Here is a 15,718-nt window from a genome sequence, read left to right as displayed (position 1 = left end):
TGGCCTAGGCTTGTATGCATTAGTAAGCATTTCACTTTTCTGACATGATCTGATGTACCGGTACTTTTCGGTACAGTTGGCCTAACATAAAAAAGAATGGTGCTTTGCTTGTTGATCAACTGGACCTCTTACAAAGGACAAATATCATCCTGTTTGTCCAATTATTTCCCTTTTTCATAGGGTCCTAACTGATTTATAGTGCACAAGATGGGTGCAATGTATGGGAGGGACATCTACATCTGAAGCAAGAGGACTTCACAGATCCCTGTCTATCACTATATATCTCTTCTTACACTCAACATATAGCACTTCATTTTTTCCATATCAATGTCCTCCCTTGTCATTGGATGACATAGATTGATTGATTGATCTAGCTAGATTGAGCTAGATAAGTGCCTTTTGCACCCTTTGCCTACTCCTCCCTGTCACCACTGCAACATCTTTGCTGCCTGATCTCCTGCTTAGTACATAGAAGTAATCCTCTGTTCATTTTGTGAAGAGAGCCAAGGAGCTGGCTATAGAGGGGTAACTGTTTCAAGCATGCTTTTCCAGACTGGAATGTGCCACGGTATGCTTCACATAAGTCAAAAAGTTAAGTCGAAGTCAGAGCTTTCCAAACTGTGTGCTGCAATACAGAAGTGTGTCATTGGCAGTCTTCAGGTGTTTCATGGGATTGTTCCTTTGCCTGCAGCAGCAACCACCGGTCACTTTTCTAAAGTGTCCACAGCCTGTGCTGCCTGATCTTAAACTGGCAGTGGGTGCCATGGCCACTTTAGTTCAGTGAGCAGTGTCTGTAGGGCGGAGAAGGGTGATGTCTCTCATCAGGAAACATCAGATCGGAGTAGAAGCCGCAAAGCCCTCACCTTGGCCTGCCGTGTAGCACTACAGAGACACACAGGCGTTTTGGAAACAAAGTGTGTGATCTGGCACAGGTAGTGATTAAGTCCTGGGGGTGCCTCGTACCTGCCACGTTTTTAGTGCTGATATGGATATTAAGATAATATATACATAGTCTATTGTTGCACTGTAGAGCTCCCTTACTGTTGGTCCCATAGCGTAGAATGCACAATGTGATATGTGCAGATGGTGGCACGGAAAGGAGTGTAAGGAGTAGCACGGGGTGATACGGAATATCTCTTATTAACAAGTTAAACTTTCCGTTTAGTAGTAAGAAATGTAGTGCGTCACAAAATGTTGCATTTTGAAAAATTTCACCTACATGAAAAGTTTGGAAAGCTCTGTTCTGGGTTATGCTTTAGGCTTACTCATAGTTTATAGCCCCCAATGTATGGTAAAATCAAAGTGTGAACAAATCCTTATTCTTAATCTCTATTATGCTACTTCCACACTGTGAAGGTTGCTCCGTTACAAACGGACGTTAAGGGCTTTTTTTCCCCTCACTTTGACCACCCTTAACATCCGTTAATGTAACGGAGCCTAACGGGAGTGATAACTGGCAAAGAGGATCCCATATGGGATTCCTCTTACGTCCATTATACCTTATGTTATTGCAGCCGAAGATAGCGGGAGAAAGACGTGTCATTCACAAAGTTTTCTCCCTCTATCTTACTAACGGACATCACCTACCGGGCGAAAACGGTAGTGTGAAAGGAGCCTTAATTGTTCATAAAGCATTATTAAAATTTAAGCAGAAGGCCATGTTCATACGGCAGGGTCCACAGAAAGTTTCCCTTTGTGGGTTTGAGCCGTGGCAGAGATTCCACAGATGATTCCATTTGAAATCAATGTAATCTGCTGTGGAAATTCATTATAAACCTTTTAGTGTAAACGTACCCTTATACAGTTAACAAAAACACATCATTAGGCTGCATTCACTTTTAAGATGGTTGTTTCCTGCTCAGATCAGCTGGATTACAGATGCTGATACTGTCCGGTGGATCCCGCTTAGTTTAAAGGGAATGTAATGTATATCAGAGCTCAAGTGTCAGAGGCAAAACTGCAGAATGCACATTGCCTCCCTTCGTTTACCCTCTCTGCCTTGACTAATTGATATCTATCTAGTGAAATGATGGATTTCTCAGCTGGCAGGGGGCAGCAGAGCAGAATTCCTCCCGCTTCCCTCCTGGCTAATAACTCACTTTCGCAGCAGGTGAAAAGTTGTTTTTAATGACCGTAAGGCTTTAAAGGGAACCAATAAGCAGATTTTAACATATACAGTCATGACCGTAAATGTTGGCCCCTGAAATTTTTGAGGGAAATGAAGTATTTCTCACAGAAAAGGATTGCAGTAACACAGGTTTTGCTATACACATGTTTATTCCCTTTGTGTGTATTGTAACTAAACCATAAAAGGAGGGGAAAAAAGCTAATTGGACATAATAGGTACAAGACAAGGCTTCAGTATAGGGTGCAGGAGTGCATCGGGGCTGAACGGACCCAGGACACAGCAGGTAAGAAAGTAAAATCCAATTTATTTGATGCAACGCGTTTCCCTGCGCAAGCACAGATTCATGATGAATCTGTGCTTGCGCAGGGAAACTCGTTGCATGAAAAAAATTGGATTTTACTTTCTTACCTGCTGTGTCCTGGGTCCGTTCAGCGCCGATGTACTCCTGCACCCTATATTGAAGCCTTGTCTTGTACCTATACGTGGTGGAATCCACACCAGGAGGGCTGCAGATGGACCATTGTATCCAAGCGATTTCCATTGTTGTGTATGAGGCTACACAACCACCCAGGGTGAGCAGTTTAAAATTAGCTTTTACTCTCCCCTCCCCCTATCTCCGGTGGTATTACCCTATGGAGCGCCTTCTCTCCTGTTTTTAGAATTGGACGTAATGTCACACCAAACTCCAAAAATGGGTTGGACAAAATTATTGGCACTATTTCAAAATTGGGGAAAAATAAGATTTTCAAGCATGTGATGCTCCTTTAAACTCACCTTGGACAAGTAACAGGTGTGGACAATATAAAAATCACACCTGAAAGTAGATAAAAAGGAGAGAAGTTGACTTAGTCTTTTCATTGTGTGTCTGTGTGCCACACTAAGCATGGACAAAAGAAAGAACATTCTGAGGACTTGAGTACCAAAATTTTGGAAAAATAACAATCTCAAGGTTACAAGTCCATCTCCAGTGGTCTAGATTTGCCTTTGTCCACAGTACGCTACATTATCAAGAAGTTTGCAACCCATGGCAGTGTGTATCTAATCTCCCTGGGCATGGACAGAAGAGAAAATTTGATGAAAGGTGTCAATGCAGGATAGACCGGCTGGTGGATAAGCAGCCCAAACAAGTTCCAAAGATATTCTATCTGTCCTGCAGGCTCAGGGAGCATGGGTGTCGGTGCTAACTATCCATCGACATTTAAATGAATTGAAACGCTATGGCAGGAGACCCAGGAGGACCCCACTGCCCAGGGAGATAAAAAAAAAAAACTACATTTTGCCAAAATGAACTCGAGTAAGCCAAAATCCTTCTGGGAAAACGTCTTGTGGAGAGATGAGACCAAGATTGAGCTTTTTGGTAAAGCATATCCTTCTACTGTTTACCAAAAACAGAATGATGGCTACAAAGAAAAGAACACACTACCTACAGTGAAATATGGTGGAGGTTCAATGATGTTTTAAGGGCTGTTTTGCTGCCTCTGGCACTGGGTACCTTAAATGTGTGCAAAGCATCATGAAATCTGAGGATTACAAACGGATTTTGGGTGACACTGTACAGCCCAGTGTCAGAAAGCTGGTTTGCGTCAGAGAGGACAATGACACCAAACATACATCAAAAAGCACCCAGAAATGGATGGCAAAGAAGCGCTTGAGAATTCTGAAGTGGCCAGCAATGAGCCCAGATCTAAATCCCATTGAACACCTGTGGAGGGGTCTAAAAATGCTTTTGGAAAAAGGCACCCTTCCAATAAAAGACCTGGAGCAGTTTGCAAAGGACGAGTGGTCCAACATTCCATCTGAGAGGTGTAAGAAGCTTATTGATGGTTATAGGAAGTGACTGATTTTAATTATTTTTCCAAGCGTGTGCAACCAGGTATTAAGTTAAGGGGTGCCAATAATTTTGCCCAGCCCATTTTTCTTTGGTGTGACATTATGTCAAATTTGCTTTTCCTCCTATTTTTGGTTTATTTCCAATACACACAAAGGGAATAAACATGTTTTACTGCAGTCCTTGTCTGTGAGAAATACTTCATTTTCTTGAAAAATTTCTGGGGTGCCAACATTTACGGCCATGACTGTATAATGCTTAACAACGCGTTAAATATGCTAAAATTGTTATCCTCACCATCCCTGGGGGACGTTTTTGCCCGTCATGGTCCTGTCCCCTCGGCTTGATTTATCAACCACAATACACTAGCGCACACTTAGTAGTGGTAAGCAAAAATCCTTTATAGACAGGACCCCACAGTACTACAATACAAAAACAATTATCAAGGTATATAATCTACAGACAGGAAGCTATATGGTAAATCATTTTCTTACACCAATACCTCGGAATTGTTTCCAATATATTCTGATTTATTCTTTAAACTTCATTATTCACATTTTCATAGTATAAGATGTAGGTAATTCCATATAGAAAGAGGAATAATCCACATAACGCGGTCAGATGGAGAGAGACACTAGTACAAACCTGCTGCGCTGTGTTTCAGGGGCATGCCCCTTTAGTCATGCCACAGGTTCATGGCTCAGATGACTTTAAATGGGTGAGCAGTGAAGGAGTAAAATTAACCCTTAACATGCTGCACCTACTTCTCGTATACTTGTATAGATAGGACACTGTTCACACAGAAAAATGCACCTACACATAAATATTTACAAAAATACTTTAAAATTGCAATTCTCATTTAAACCTTTTGGTTCTAATGATTCCAATTCTACAATCCAAAATGTTTCCCTTTTCAGATACGGCCTCCAATACTGCGCACAATACTCCAAGTGAGGCCTCACCAGTTTTCTGTACAGTGGCATGATCACTTCTCTCTTTCTACTGCTTATACCTCTCCCTTGGATGTATAGGGAGAGTTATAAGCAGTAGAAAGAGAGAAGTGATCATCCCGCTGTACAGAACACTGGTGAGACCTCACTTGGAATATTGTGCGCAGTACTGGAGGCCATATCTCCAAAAAGATATAGATACTCTAGAGAGAGTTCAGAGAAGAGCTACTAAACTAGTACATGGATTACAGGATAAAACTTACCAGGAAAGGTTAAAGGACCTAAACATGTATAGCTTGGAAGAAAGAGACAGAGGGGATATGATAGAGATTTTTAAATACATAAAGGGAATCAACATGGTAAAGGAGGAGAGCATATTTAACTCCTTAAGGACCCTTGACGTACGCGTACTTCATGACACCCTGGTACTTAAGGACCCATGACATACGCGTACGTCATGGAGAATTCCGGCCTCTGCCGCGCGCGCGGGGCGGGGATCGGACCGGGATGCCTGCTGAATTCGTTCAGCAGGCATCCCGTGCAAACACCCGATTTGCGCGATTCTGGGTCTATAGTGGCCCGGTGACTCGGAATATAAGGGTGATCACGGTTGTCTAAGACACCCAGGTTCCCCCTGAAGCGATAGGAGTGAGGTGGCAGGGGTGCCACCCCTCCTATCCCTGTTATTGGTGGTCTAGACGCGACTACCAATAGCAGATCGGGGGCGGGGGGGTTAACTTTCGTTTTTCTCCGTCCTGCCCACCCACAATAGGTGGGGCAGGACGGGGAAACGACGGGGAACTGTGCCGAAGTCCACTTACCGATCCGGGCGGGCGACGGAGATTGGCGGGCGGCGATGACGTGCGGCTGTATCTGACGGAAGCCGGTGAGTTGCCTAGCAACATCTGGAGGGTACTATATAGTGGTCTCTAACTGTAGCCCTCCAGATGTTGCAAAACTACAACTCCCAGCATGCCCAGACAGCTGTTTGGGCATGCTGGAATATGTAGTTTTGCAACAGCTGGAGGGCTACAGTTTGAGACCACTATATAGTGGTCCCTAAACTGTAGCCCTCCAGATCTTGCAAAACTACAACTCCTAGCATGCCCAAACAACTGTTTGCTGTCTGGGTATGCAGGGATTTGTAGTCTTGCAACAGCTGGAGGACCACAGTTTGGGGATAACTTTGCAGTGTTCTCTAAAACTGTAGCCCTCCAGATGTTACAAAACTGCAAATCCCAGCATGCCCAAACAGCTGTCTCGGCATGCTGGGAGTTGTAGTTGCGTACCTCCAGCTGTTGAATAACTACATCTCCCAGCATGCCCTTTGGCGATCAGTACAGTGCTGGGAGTTGTAGTTTTGCAACAGCTGGAGGCAGACTGGTTGGAAAACCTTCAGTTAGATTCTGTTACCTAACTCAGTATTTTCCAACCAAACTGAAGTTTTTCCAACCAGTGTGTCTCCAGCTGTTGCAAAAGTACAACTCCCAGCATGCACGGTCTGTCAGTACATGCTGGGAGTTCTAGTTTTGAAACAGCTGGAGGTTTGCACCCCCATGTAAACGTACAGGGTACATTCACACGGGCAGATTTACAGTAAGTTTCCTGCTTCAAGTTTGGGCTGCGGCAAATTTTTCACCGCATCGCAAACTCCTAGCGGGAAACTCATTGTAACACGCCAGTGGGAATGTACCCTAAAAACACTACACTACTCTACACTAACACATAATAAAGAATAAAACACTACATATACACCCCTTACACTGTCCCCCCCCCCCCCCCCCCCAATAAAAATGAAAAACTTATTGTATGGCAGTGTTTCCAAAACGGAGGCTCCAGCTGTTGCAAAACAACAACTCCCAGCATTTCCGGACAACCACTGACTGTCCAGGCTTGCTGGGAATTTATCAACAGCTGGAGGCACCCTGTTTGGGAATCACTGGTGTAGAATACCCCTATGTCCACCCCTATGCAATCCCTAATTTAGTCCTCAAATGCACATTGGAGCTCTCTCACTTGGGAGCCCTGTCGTATTTCAAGGAAACAGTTTAGGGCCACATATGAGGTATTTCCGTTCTCGGGAGAAATTGCACTACAAATTTTGGGGGGCTTTTTCTCCTTTTACCCCTTATGAAAAGTTGGGGGCTACACCAAATAAAAAATTTTACACTAACATGCTGGTGTTGCCCCATACTTTTTATTTTCACAAGCGTTAAAAGGAAAAAAAAGACCCCCAAAATTTGTAACTCATTTGCTCCTGAGTACAGAAATACCCCATATGTGGGCATAAAATGCTCTGCGGGCGCACAACAAGGCTCAGGAGTGAGAGAGCACCATGTACATTTGAGGCCTAAATTGTTGATTTGCACAGGGGTGGCCGATTTTACAGCGGTTCTGACATAAATGCAAAAAAAATTAATATCCACATGTGATCCCATTTTGGAAACTACACCCCTCACGTAATGTATTAAGGCGTACAGTGAGCATTTACGCCCCACAGGTGTCTGGCAGATTTTTGGAACAGTGGTCCGTGAAAATGAAAAATTTAATTTTTCATTTGCACAGCCCACTGTTCCAAAGATCTGTGAAACGCCAGTGGGGTGTAAGTATTCACAGCTCCCCTTATTAAATTCTGTGAGGGGTGTAGTTTCCAAAATAGGGTCACATGTGGGGGGGTCCACTGTTCTGGCACCACGGGGAGGGCTTTGTAAACGCACATGGCCCCTGACTTCCATTCCAAACAATTTTTTTCCCCGAAAGCTCAATGGCGCTCCTTCTCTTCTGAGCATTGTAGTGCGCCAGTAGAGCACTTGACGTCCACACATGGGGTATTTCCATACTCAGAAGAGATGGGGTTTCAAATTTTGGGGGGCATTTTGTCCTATTACCCCTTGTAAAAATTTTAAATTTGAGGGAAAAACTTGCATTTTAGTGGAAAAAAATAAAAATAATTTTCACATCCAACTTTAACGAAAAGTCGTCAAGCACCTGTGGGGACCCCTTGTTACGTGGACCCCTTGTTACGTGCCTTGAGGGGTGTAGTTTCCAAAATAGTATGCCATGTTGTTGTGTTTTTAATTTTTTTATTTTTTGGCTGTTCTAGCACCATAGGGGGTTCCTAAATGCGACATGCCCCCCAAAAACCATTTCAGAAAAACTCTCTCCAAAATGTCACTGTCGCGCCTTCCCTTCTGAGCCCTCTACTGCGCCCGCCGAACACTTGACACACACACATGAGGTATTTTCTTACTCGAGAGAAATTGGGTTACACATTTTAGGAAGATTTCTCTCCTTTTACCCCTTGTAAAAATTCAATAACTGGGTCTACAAGAACATGCCAGTGTAAAAAATGAAGATTTAGAATTTTCTCCTTCAATTTGCTGCTATTCCTATGAAACACTTTTTATAATGGGGTCATTTGTGGGGTAATTCTAATAAGAAGGCCCTTCAAAACCACTTCAAAACAGAACTGGTCCCTGAAAAATTTTGATTCTTAAAATTTTGTGAAAAATTGGAAAATTGCTGCTATACTTTTGAGCCCTCTGATGTCTTTCAAAAGTAAAAACATGTCAACTCTATGATGGAAACATAAAGTAGACATATTGTATATGTGAATCAATATATAATTTATTTGGAATATTCATTTTCCTTATAAGCAGAGAGCTTCAAAGTAAAAATTTTTGGAATTTTTCACCAAGTAATGATGCAAGTATCGACAAAATTTTACCACTAACATAAAGCAGAATGTCACGAAAAATCTCTGAATCAGAATCAAAGGTAAAAGCATCCCAGAGTTATTAATGTTTGAAGTGACAGTGGTCAGATGTGCAAAAAATGGCCGTGTCCTACAGTGAAAATTGGCTGGGTCCTTAAGGGGTTAAAAGAAAAACTACCACAAGAGGACATACTTTTAAACCTTTGCCCCTCTAATATAAAACTAACATCAGGAAGTATTACTTTACTGAGAGAGTAGTGGATGCATGGAATAGGCTTCCTGCACAAGTGGTCGCTGCAAATACAGTGAAGGAGTTTAAACATGCATGGGATAAGCATAAGTCTATCCTTCATATAAGATAGGGCCAGGGACTATTGATAGGATTCAGATTATTGGGCAGACTAGATGGGCCAAATGGTTCTTATCTGCCGACATATTCTATTTTGCAGCAAGTTTTGTTTCATTATCGTTACGTCTTCTATTACTTGCCATGTCAGATCTGATGCCACATCATCCTTCTCTTTAAAATGCCTAGCAACTGTTGTTTCCCCTTACTGTGATACCGCACCTGCATCAACTTGTGTATAACGTCTAATAGCGGATTTATGTTCACAGACTCTAATCTTATTAGCACAGGAGGTCTGCCCAACATACACAAACCCACACGGGCATTTTAATAAGTAAATTACTTTGGAGCTGTTGCACGAATGGTATCCCTTAATGGGAATTTTATGACCCTTAGTGGGGTAAAGAATATTACTTCCTTAAATAATCCCATTGCACAGGGTACACATGAGACACGTAAATGTACCCTTCTAGCTGTTTCTCCACTTTCTTTTTTTCTAATATCACTACGAATCAATTTACTGCCATACCTTTTCTGAATGCAAACATTGGGGGTTCTTTAAACAGTACTAAATATTTTTTGTCAGTAGCTAGTAACTTCCAATACTTTTCAGTAGTCTGCTGAACAATAGAAGAACGCTTGTCATATTTACTTAGATTATTTTTCTTTTTTTTTCCGGTTCTATCTGTTGGTTTTCTCAGAAGCGGACAGTCTATTTCACCCACTTCCGCTCCTATTCTTTCAATCATTCTCCTATTATACCCTCTCTGCACAAATTTATTAACAATTTTATTTTTTACATATTCTCAATCATCACTTGAAATCCTCATAGCCCTCACAAATTGGCTTCTAGGGAGTCCCTTGAATACTGTAGGGGCATGATAGCTATTATGATGCAACATATTATTCCTTTCTGGGGTCTTTGTAAATAGTGTGGTAGTGAACCCTTTCTCAGTTTTTATAATTTCTTCATCCAAAAAACTAATTTTATGAGGATTGTATGATGAGGTAAATTTAATAGTACCATAACAAGCATTCAACTGTTCAATGAACAGCTTCAGTGATTGCTTTAATCCCTTCCATAGCATGAAGACATCATCCATGTAGCGAAGCCACGTGGACGATGTCTCCAGGCCAAGGGACCCAAAAATGTAAGCCTCCTTCAAATTAGCCATAAAGGCATTAGCCAATCCAGGGGCTACAGAAGAGCCCTTGGAAACTCCATATTTTTGAAGAAAAAAATAACTATCAAATCTGAAATAATTTTTTGTCAACCCTTACTCTAATAATTTCATAAGAAAATTGATTTTTGCTTTTATCCATAAGTACATCCCTAGATAAGTTCCCTAATAAATTGCATCCCCTCATTCTGTGATATATTAGTATACAAGCTTTGTGCATCCAATGTGCACAAAAAGGTAACCTCACTACTATCACATTTTTCCAATCTATCCAAAAAAATCATTAGTGTCATCTAGACATCTCTCCAACCTTTTGATCCGCGGCTGTACATAACTATCCACAAGGATCAAGAGCGGCTGTAACAGGGAGCCCGTTCCGGAGACAATTGGGAGTCCTGGAGGCCGCTGGGAGTCTTAGGAAGCATTGACTGTTCGCATCACCGCTCTGCTCTGTCTGCTTAGGGAGCAGAGCAATGACTAAAGCAGTCAATCAAGCAGACAGGGCAATATGGACTACTTTGCGGGTCAGCCGGGGGGGGGGGGGGGGGGACTTCATAACTTCACATCCCTGGGTGCAAAAATATCCTTCGGGGATGGTGAGGATAACTATTTTAGCATATATAATGCGTTGTAAAGGGTTATATATGCTAAAATCTGCTGATTGGTTCCCTTTAAACCATCTGGCCTCTAAAATGGGTAGAATTCCTACCTCACAATGTCACATGATTTTATAAACTTAAAGGGGAATTTATTAAGCCCAGTGCACCAGTTTTTCGACAAACAAAATATGCTAATTTGTTAATAAAGTTGCAATTTGCTAAAACATTTGACTTTTTTTACTTCTGTATTGTCTACAATACTTTCCAGAAAAGTAGGTGGTACTTACTGAGAATGGCATGGCTTCCAGTTGTCTGACATATCTACTTTGTTACTTTTCTTAAAAATTTGGCTTAAATCTACTTCAGCTCGCAGATTAAATATATTAGTCAGAAGGCACTCGGGACAGCCAAAGATACACCAAATGTATTGAGCTGACCTCTTCTTAATACATTTAGGACAACCTACTCCAACGTAGTTTTACTTAAGACTAGCATATAAATTTCTATATGGGGTGTGGAAATTACCAAAAAAAAAGTGTCCAGGGAATCATGAACCCAATCTGCTTGTCCAAATTATTTTATCCATCCATGCCTCCCCTCCTCATCAGCATGTCCATCCAAACTGTCCCCAATCGACCCACCTCCGCCACTCAGCACTTGGAAAATAACATTCTGGGTGGAAGTGCAAGACTTCATCAGCATCCAATATATTCTGTTACACATCCTCATGCATGTATAGATACACTAGAGGAAGAGGGGCAGAGTAGAGCCTTCCTCTGGGCTGTTTTCTTAATTCCACTGAATTTCTGACCATCACTGCCCCTCTCTCACAAGGTGTGTATTCCGCTCCCCGCACTATGCGTGTCCAATCCCCCCTACTCCCTTTAGAGGTTTGCGAGACCTAATGTATGTTCTGTGACCACCTGCTTTCATCCACTTAGGACTAAAGCCTGTCCACTCCCGCAAGTCCTGTAGGGCAGAGCTTTCCTCTTCCTGTACACGGCTGTATCTTGTGTGCTCTCTCTCTTCCTCTCCACTCTTACATTAGTACGGACAAGGAAAGGGGCGGCCAGTTGGGTGGAGTAAGCATATGGCACAGGTGGTTGCAGTGGAATGGCTGACTTCCATGAAGCTGCTGCTCATGTTCCACAATGCTGTGGCCCCTGTCCCAATGGAGCCCTCATTCTGAATTCCAAATTGACCTGTCATTATGAGCTACCGTGCTGCCCTAAAATCCTGTACTTTTTACCATATTTATACTCCTTTTGTACAACTTGTATGCCATGTTTTTCTCTATTGCACATCACTACTTAACATCTCAAATGTAAAAATTATTGTTATTTTTTTATCCTTTAGATTGTGGTACCTCCATTGCCGGGAAAAGCACTGAAAAGGCAGCTTCCTTTTCGAGGAGATGAGGGCATTTTTGAAGAGTCCTTTATTGAAGAGCGACGGCAAGGACTGGAGCAATTTATTAATAAGTAATATAGATTTTTCTGATAATTATATAGGGGGAGATTTATCAAAACCTGTGTAGAGGGAGAGTGGTTTAAGTGCCCATAGCAACCAATTGATTGCTTATTTTATTTTATAGTGGACTTTTTAAAAATCAAATAAGCAATCTATTTTTGATAAATCTCCCCCATATATTGGTTCATTAAGTATTACCATTTTCTTCACATAACATGCATTAATATAAGGGTGCAAAAAAATAGCCTGTATGGGTACAGCATACAAAATAGTTTTAAAAAAGCACAATGTTTTATTTGAGCATTTTAAGCATTTTGAAATGAACACTAATATTTTGTCTAGTAAGGGTAAAACCCATATGCCAGGGTAACTTGGAAGAATGTTTTTTGCCAACAAGGGTTTGTTCCCTTTCCTTTTTCTTTCTTCAGAAACTAGTTGCTTCCACCCATTCTTTATCAAGTTGTATGGAGCAGAGTGTTGTCCCGAGCTTCATTCCATCACTCTCAGGACTCAACTGGCCAGAGAAAGCACTGGTTAAGTGTTATATAGAGACAAAAAACTGGATACCGTGGGTAATTGAGCAGTCACCTTATTGAAATTAATTGGGTCTGACAGGGATCCAGTAGAAAGCGGGTTTTGAAATTCCTCTGTTGAATGCAGCCTTAGGCCCCTTTCACACTGCAGTTGCTCCATGTTGAGTACGGACGTTAAAGTCCAGCATACTGTCGTGTCATAACGGCAGTGTGAAAGTAGCCTTAGTAGATATCAATGCAGGCAGAGCTATATACATCAGTCTGAAACAGGCTGCTTGTATATAGCTTGGCTGGCATCTAGCTGTGAAGACCGACAGAGGAAGGGAAAACTGTGGAAATAGGGATGTTGCTGTGATGTAAGAAGAAAGAAGATGACTTCTATGACATTTGGGGAAACTTAGGGTGCTGCTGTTTATGTAGTTAGAGGGGGTTGATCTGACTACTAGGGGTAAAGTTTCTGGTGTGTGTGAGGTGGAGGCTGGAGTTGGCAAATAGAATACTGTTGTGACTTTGGAAGTTCTGTGGCTTCTAGACTACTAATGATGTGATTGGGGAAACCTACCATGAATTTTGGGGAAGATTGAGGAAGGCCCTCTCTGGTGCTTAGGGGAGACTTCAAAAAATTTGGGATACAATATTTACTTCAAGGAATGGTTATGGTGTGCTTTATTTTCTACTTAGCACAGTACTTTTGAAAAGTAGAACTATTCTGACTACTGGGTTGTAAAACCTAGTGATGTGTAAGGTTGTACATCTCCTGTTTTTGCTGGCCCCTAGATGTTGCTAACATTCATTCAGACCTGTTCTGTGGGGAAGTGGTAGTTCTTTATAACTTAAAGGAGTAGTCTACTGGAAAGTAACTTCAGTTCTTTGTGCCCGTGCTGCAAGAAAAAGAAAATAAACTTTAACTCCCCTTCCTCCGTTCCCTCGTAGCGCCGGTACAGCTGTTCGGTCCTCCGGTCCGGTCTTCTTCCTTCTTTCGTGTGCATGGATTGTCACACTGCACTTAGTCTATCACCGGCCGAGGCGGAACATCACTGCGGACGGTGATAGGCTGAGCGCAGTGTGACGATCCGTGTACTCGGAAGAAGGCAGAAGACTGGATAGGAGGACCGAACAGCTGTAGCGGCGCTGTGGGAAAACTGAGGAAGGGGAGTTTTTGTAGCCCGGGCACAACAAACTGAAGTTTCTTTCCAGTAGACTACTCCTTTAACACTTCTCCCTTGAGCCCTGCACAATCCATAACACAAAAAAAGGAAAAACACCCGTAAACACAATTCATAAATGGAAAAAAAACAAAGTGGTGTACTTGGCAAACAAGGACAGGGTATTTGCAAAGCGCAAACATACAAGAATTATTGGCAAGAAAGGTACAGCGATCAGCACCAATCCTATTGGATCTAGACTTTACACACCTGTGTAATTTGCGGTGCACGAGATGAGCAGAACAGTTCCTATTTGGAGATCACCGGGAACAACAGTATATGGGGTGCTGAACCAAACCAGAAAAGGCAGTCAACAAACGTAATCCATTATGGAAGAAGATGGCAGCGCTCACCAGGTAAGTTGCGGAAATTCTTCTTTATTTTAAAGTGCAGATAAAGAACACAGAGTGCGGCCGGACACGGACGCCAACCTTCCTTCAGTAGGATGGGTGACAGCTGTTGTGCATGCGTAGAGCACACTTCATCAGACCCTGCCTCCTTCCTGCAAGACAAGTACCTATGTACTCTTCAGGTGTGACGTCAGACAGAGGTAGGCTTACAGATTTAAAATAAAATAGTGCAGTGACCTATTAAAAACAAAAATCTGTAAAACAATTCACAGGAATACACTGTAGTTGAGTCTGTCATTTAAGCCTAAATTTCCTTGTGCGCTGGTTCTCAGAATACAGCATGCTTCGGCTTGTAGGAGGGCTCTATGTCTATCTTGACCTTCTCTAATATTAACCCTTTCAATGCAAAGAAAGACTAGACTACTAGGATCACCATTATGTACCTCATTTAGATGATTTATTAAACATGAGCACCTTTTCTGGATCGGAGGGTGTAAATATGCTCGCGAAACCTAATATTCATGGGTCTTTTTGTACTTCCTATATAGAAGTGCTCGCATTTACCGGTAATCACATATACAACCCAAGGGGTAAGACAAGTTATAAGATCATGCAGAATTATTTTACAGTCTCTGATCCAAAAAACTTTGCCATGTAGAAGATATGCACATCAAGTACACGTACCGCATTTGAAGCTCCTTTTGGTCCTATGTCAGTGAGCCAGTGTGTTCCTTTTGTTCTTTTTTGAATTAAAGGAGCTACAGGTAAGGGTATCTTTTTAAATTTTTACACCTTCTAAAGCCTACCATAGGTTTAGGAGGGCTACTTTAGTTAGTCGCGCAATTGACGCCTTAACCCCTTAAGGACTCAGGGTTTTTCCGTTTTTGCACTTTCGTTTTTTCCTCCTTACCTTTTAAAAATCATAACCCTTTCAATTTTCCACCTAAAAATCCATATTATGGCTTATTTTTTGCGTTGCCAATTCTACTTTGCAGGGACATTAGTCATTTTACCCAAAAATGCACGGCGAAATGGAAAAAAAAATCATGGTGCGACAAAATCGAAAAAAAAACGCAATTTTGTAACTTTTGGGGGCTTCCGTTTCTACGCAGTGCATATTTCGGTAAAAATTACACCTTATTATTCTGTAGGTCCATACGGTTAAAATGATACCCTACTTATATAGGTTTGATTTTGTCGCACTTCTGGAAAAAATCATAACTACATGCAGGAAAATTTATACGTTTAAAAATGTCATCTTCTGACCCTTATAACTTTTTTAATTTTTCCACGTACAGGGCGGTATGAGGACTCATTTTTTGCGCCGTGATCTGAAGTTTTTATCGGTATGATTTTTGTTTTGATCGGACTTTTTGATCACTTTTTATTCATTTTTTTAATGGTATAAAAAGT

The 15,718-nt window shown here is 41.8% G+C and overlaps 1 protein-coding gene across 2 annotated transcripts in view; it reads left to right on the top strand.

Annotated features, from left to right (window-relative positions):
• The window catches only part of SNX12 (sorting nexin 12), a 44,466-nt gene that overhangs the window by 18,757 nt on the left and 9,991 nt on the right, over positions 1–15,718 (top strand). For both annotated transcript variants that reach the window (XM_056537886.1, XM_056537885.1), the window contains one exon: positions 12,104–12,228. In XM_056537886.1, coding sequence (XP_056393861.1) covers positions 12,104–12,228 — 125 coding nt within the window. The remainder of the gene's footprint in view (positions 1–12,103; positions 12,229–15,718) is intronic.

Source organism: Hyla sarda, chromosome 9, assembly GCF_029499605.1.
Source record: "Hyla sarda isolate aHylSar1 chromosome 9, aHylSar1.hap1, whole genome shotgun sequence".
In the NCBI taxonomy this organism is placed as follows: Eukaryota; Metazoa; Chordata; class Amphibia; order Anura; family Hylidae; genus Hyla; species Hyla sarda.
This window is presented reverse-complemented; position numbering and strand designations above follow the sequence as displayed.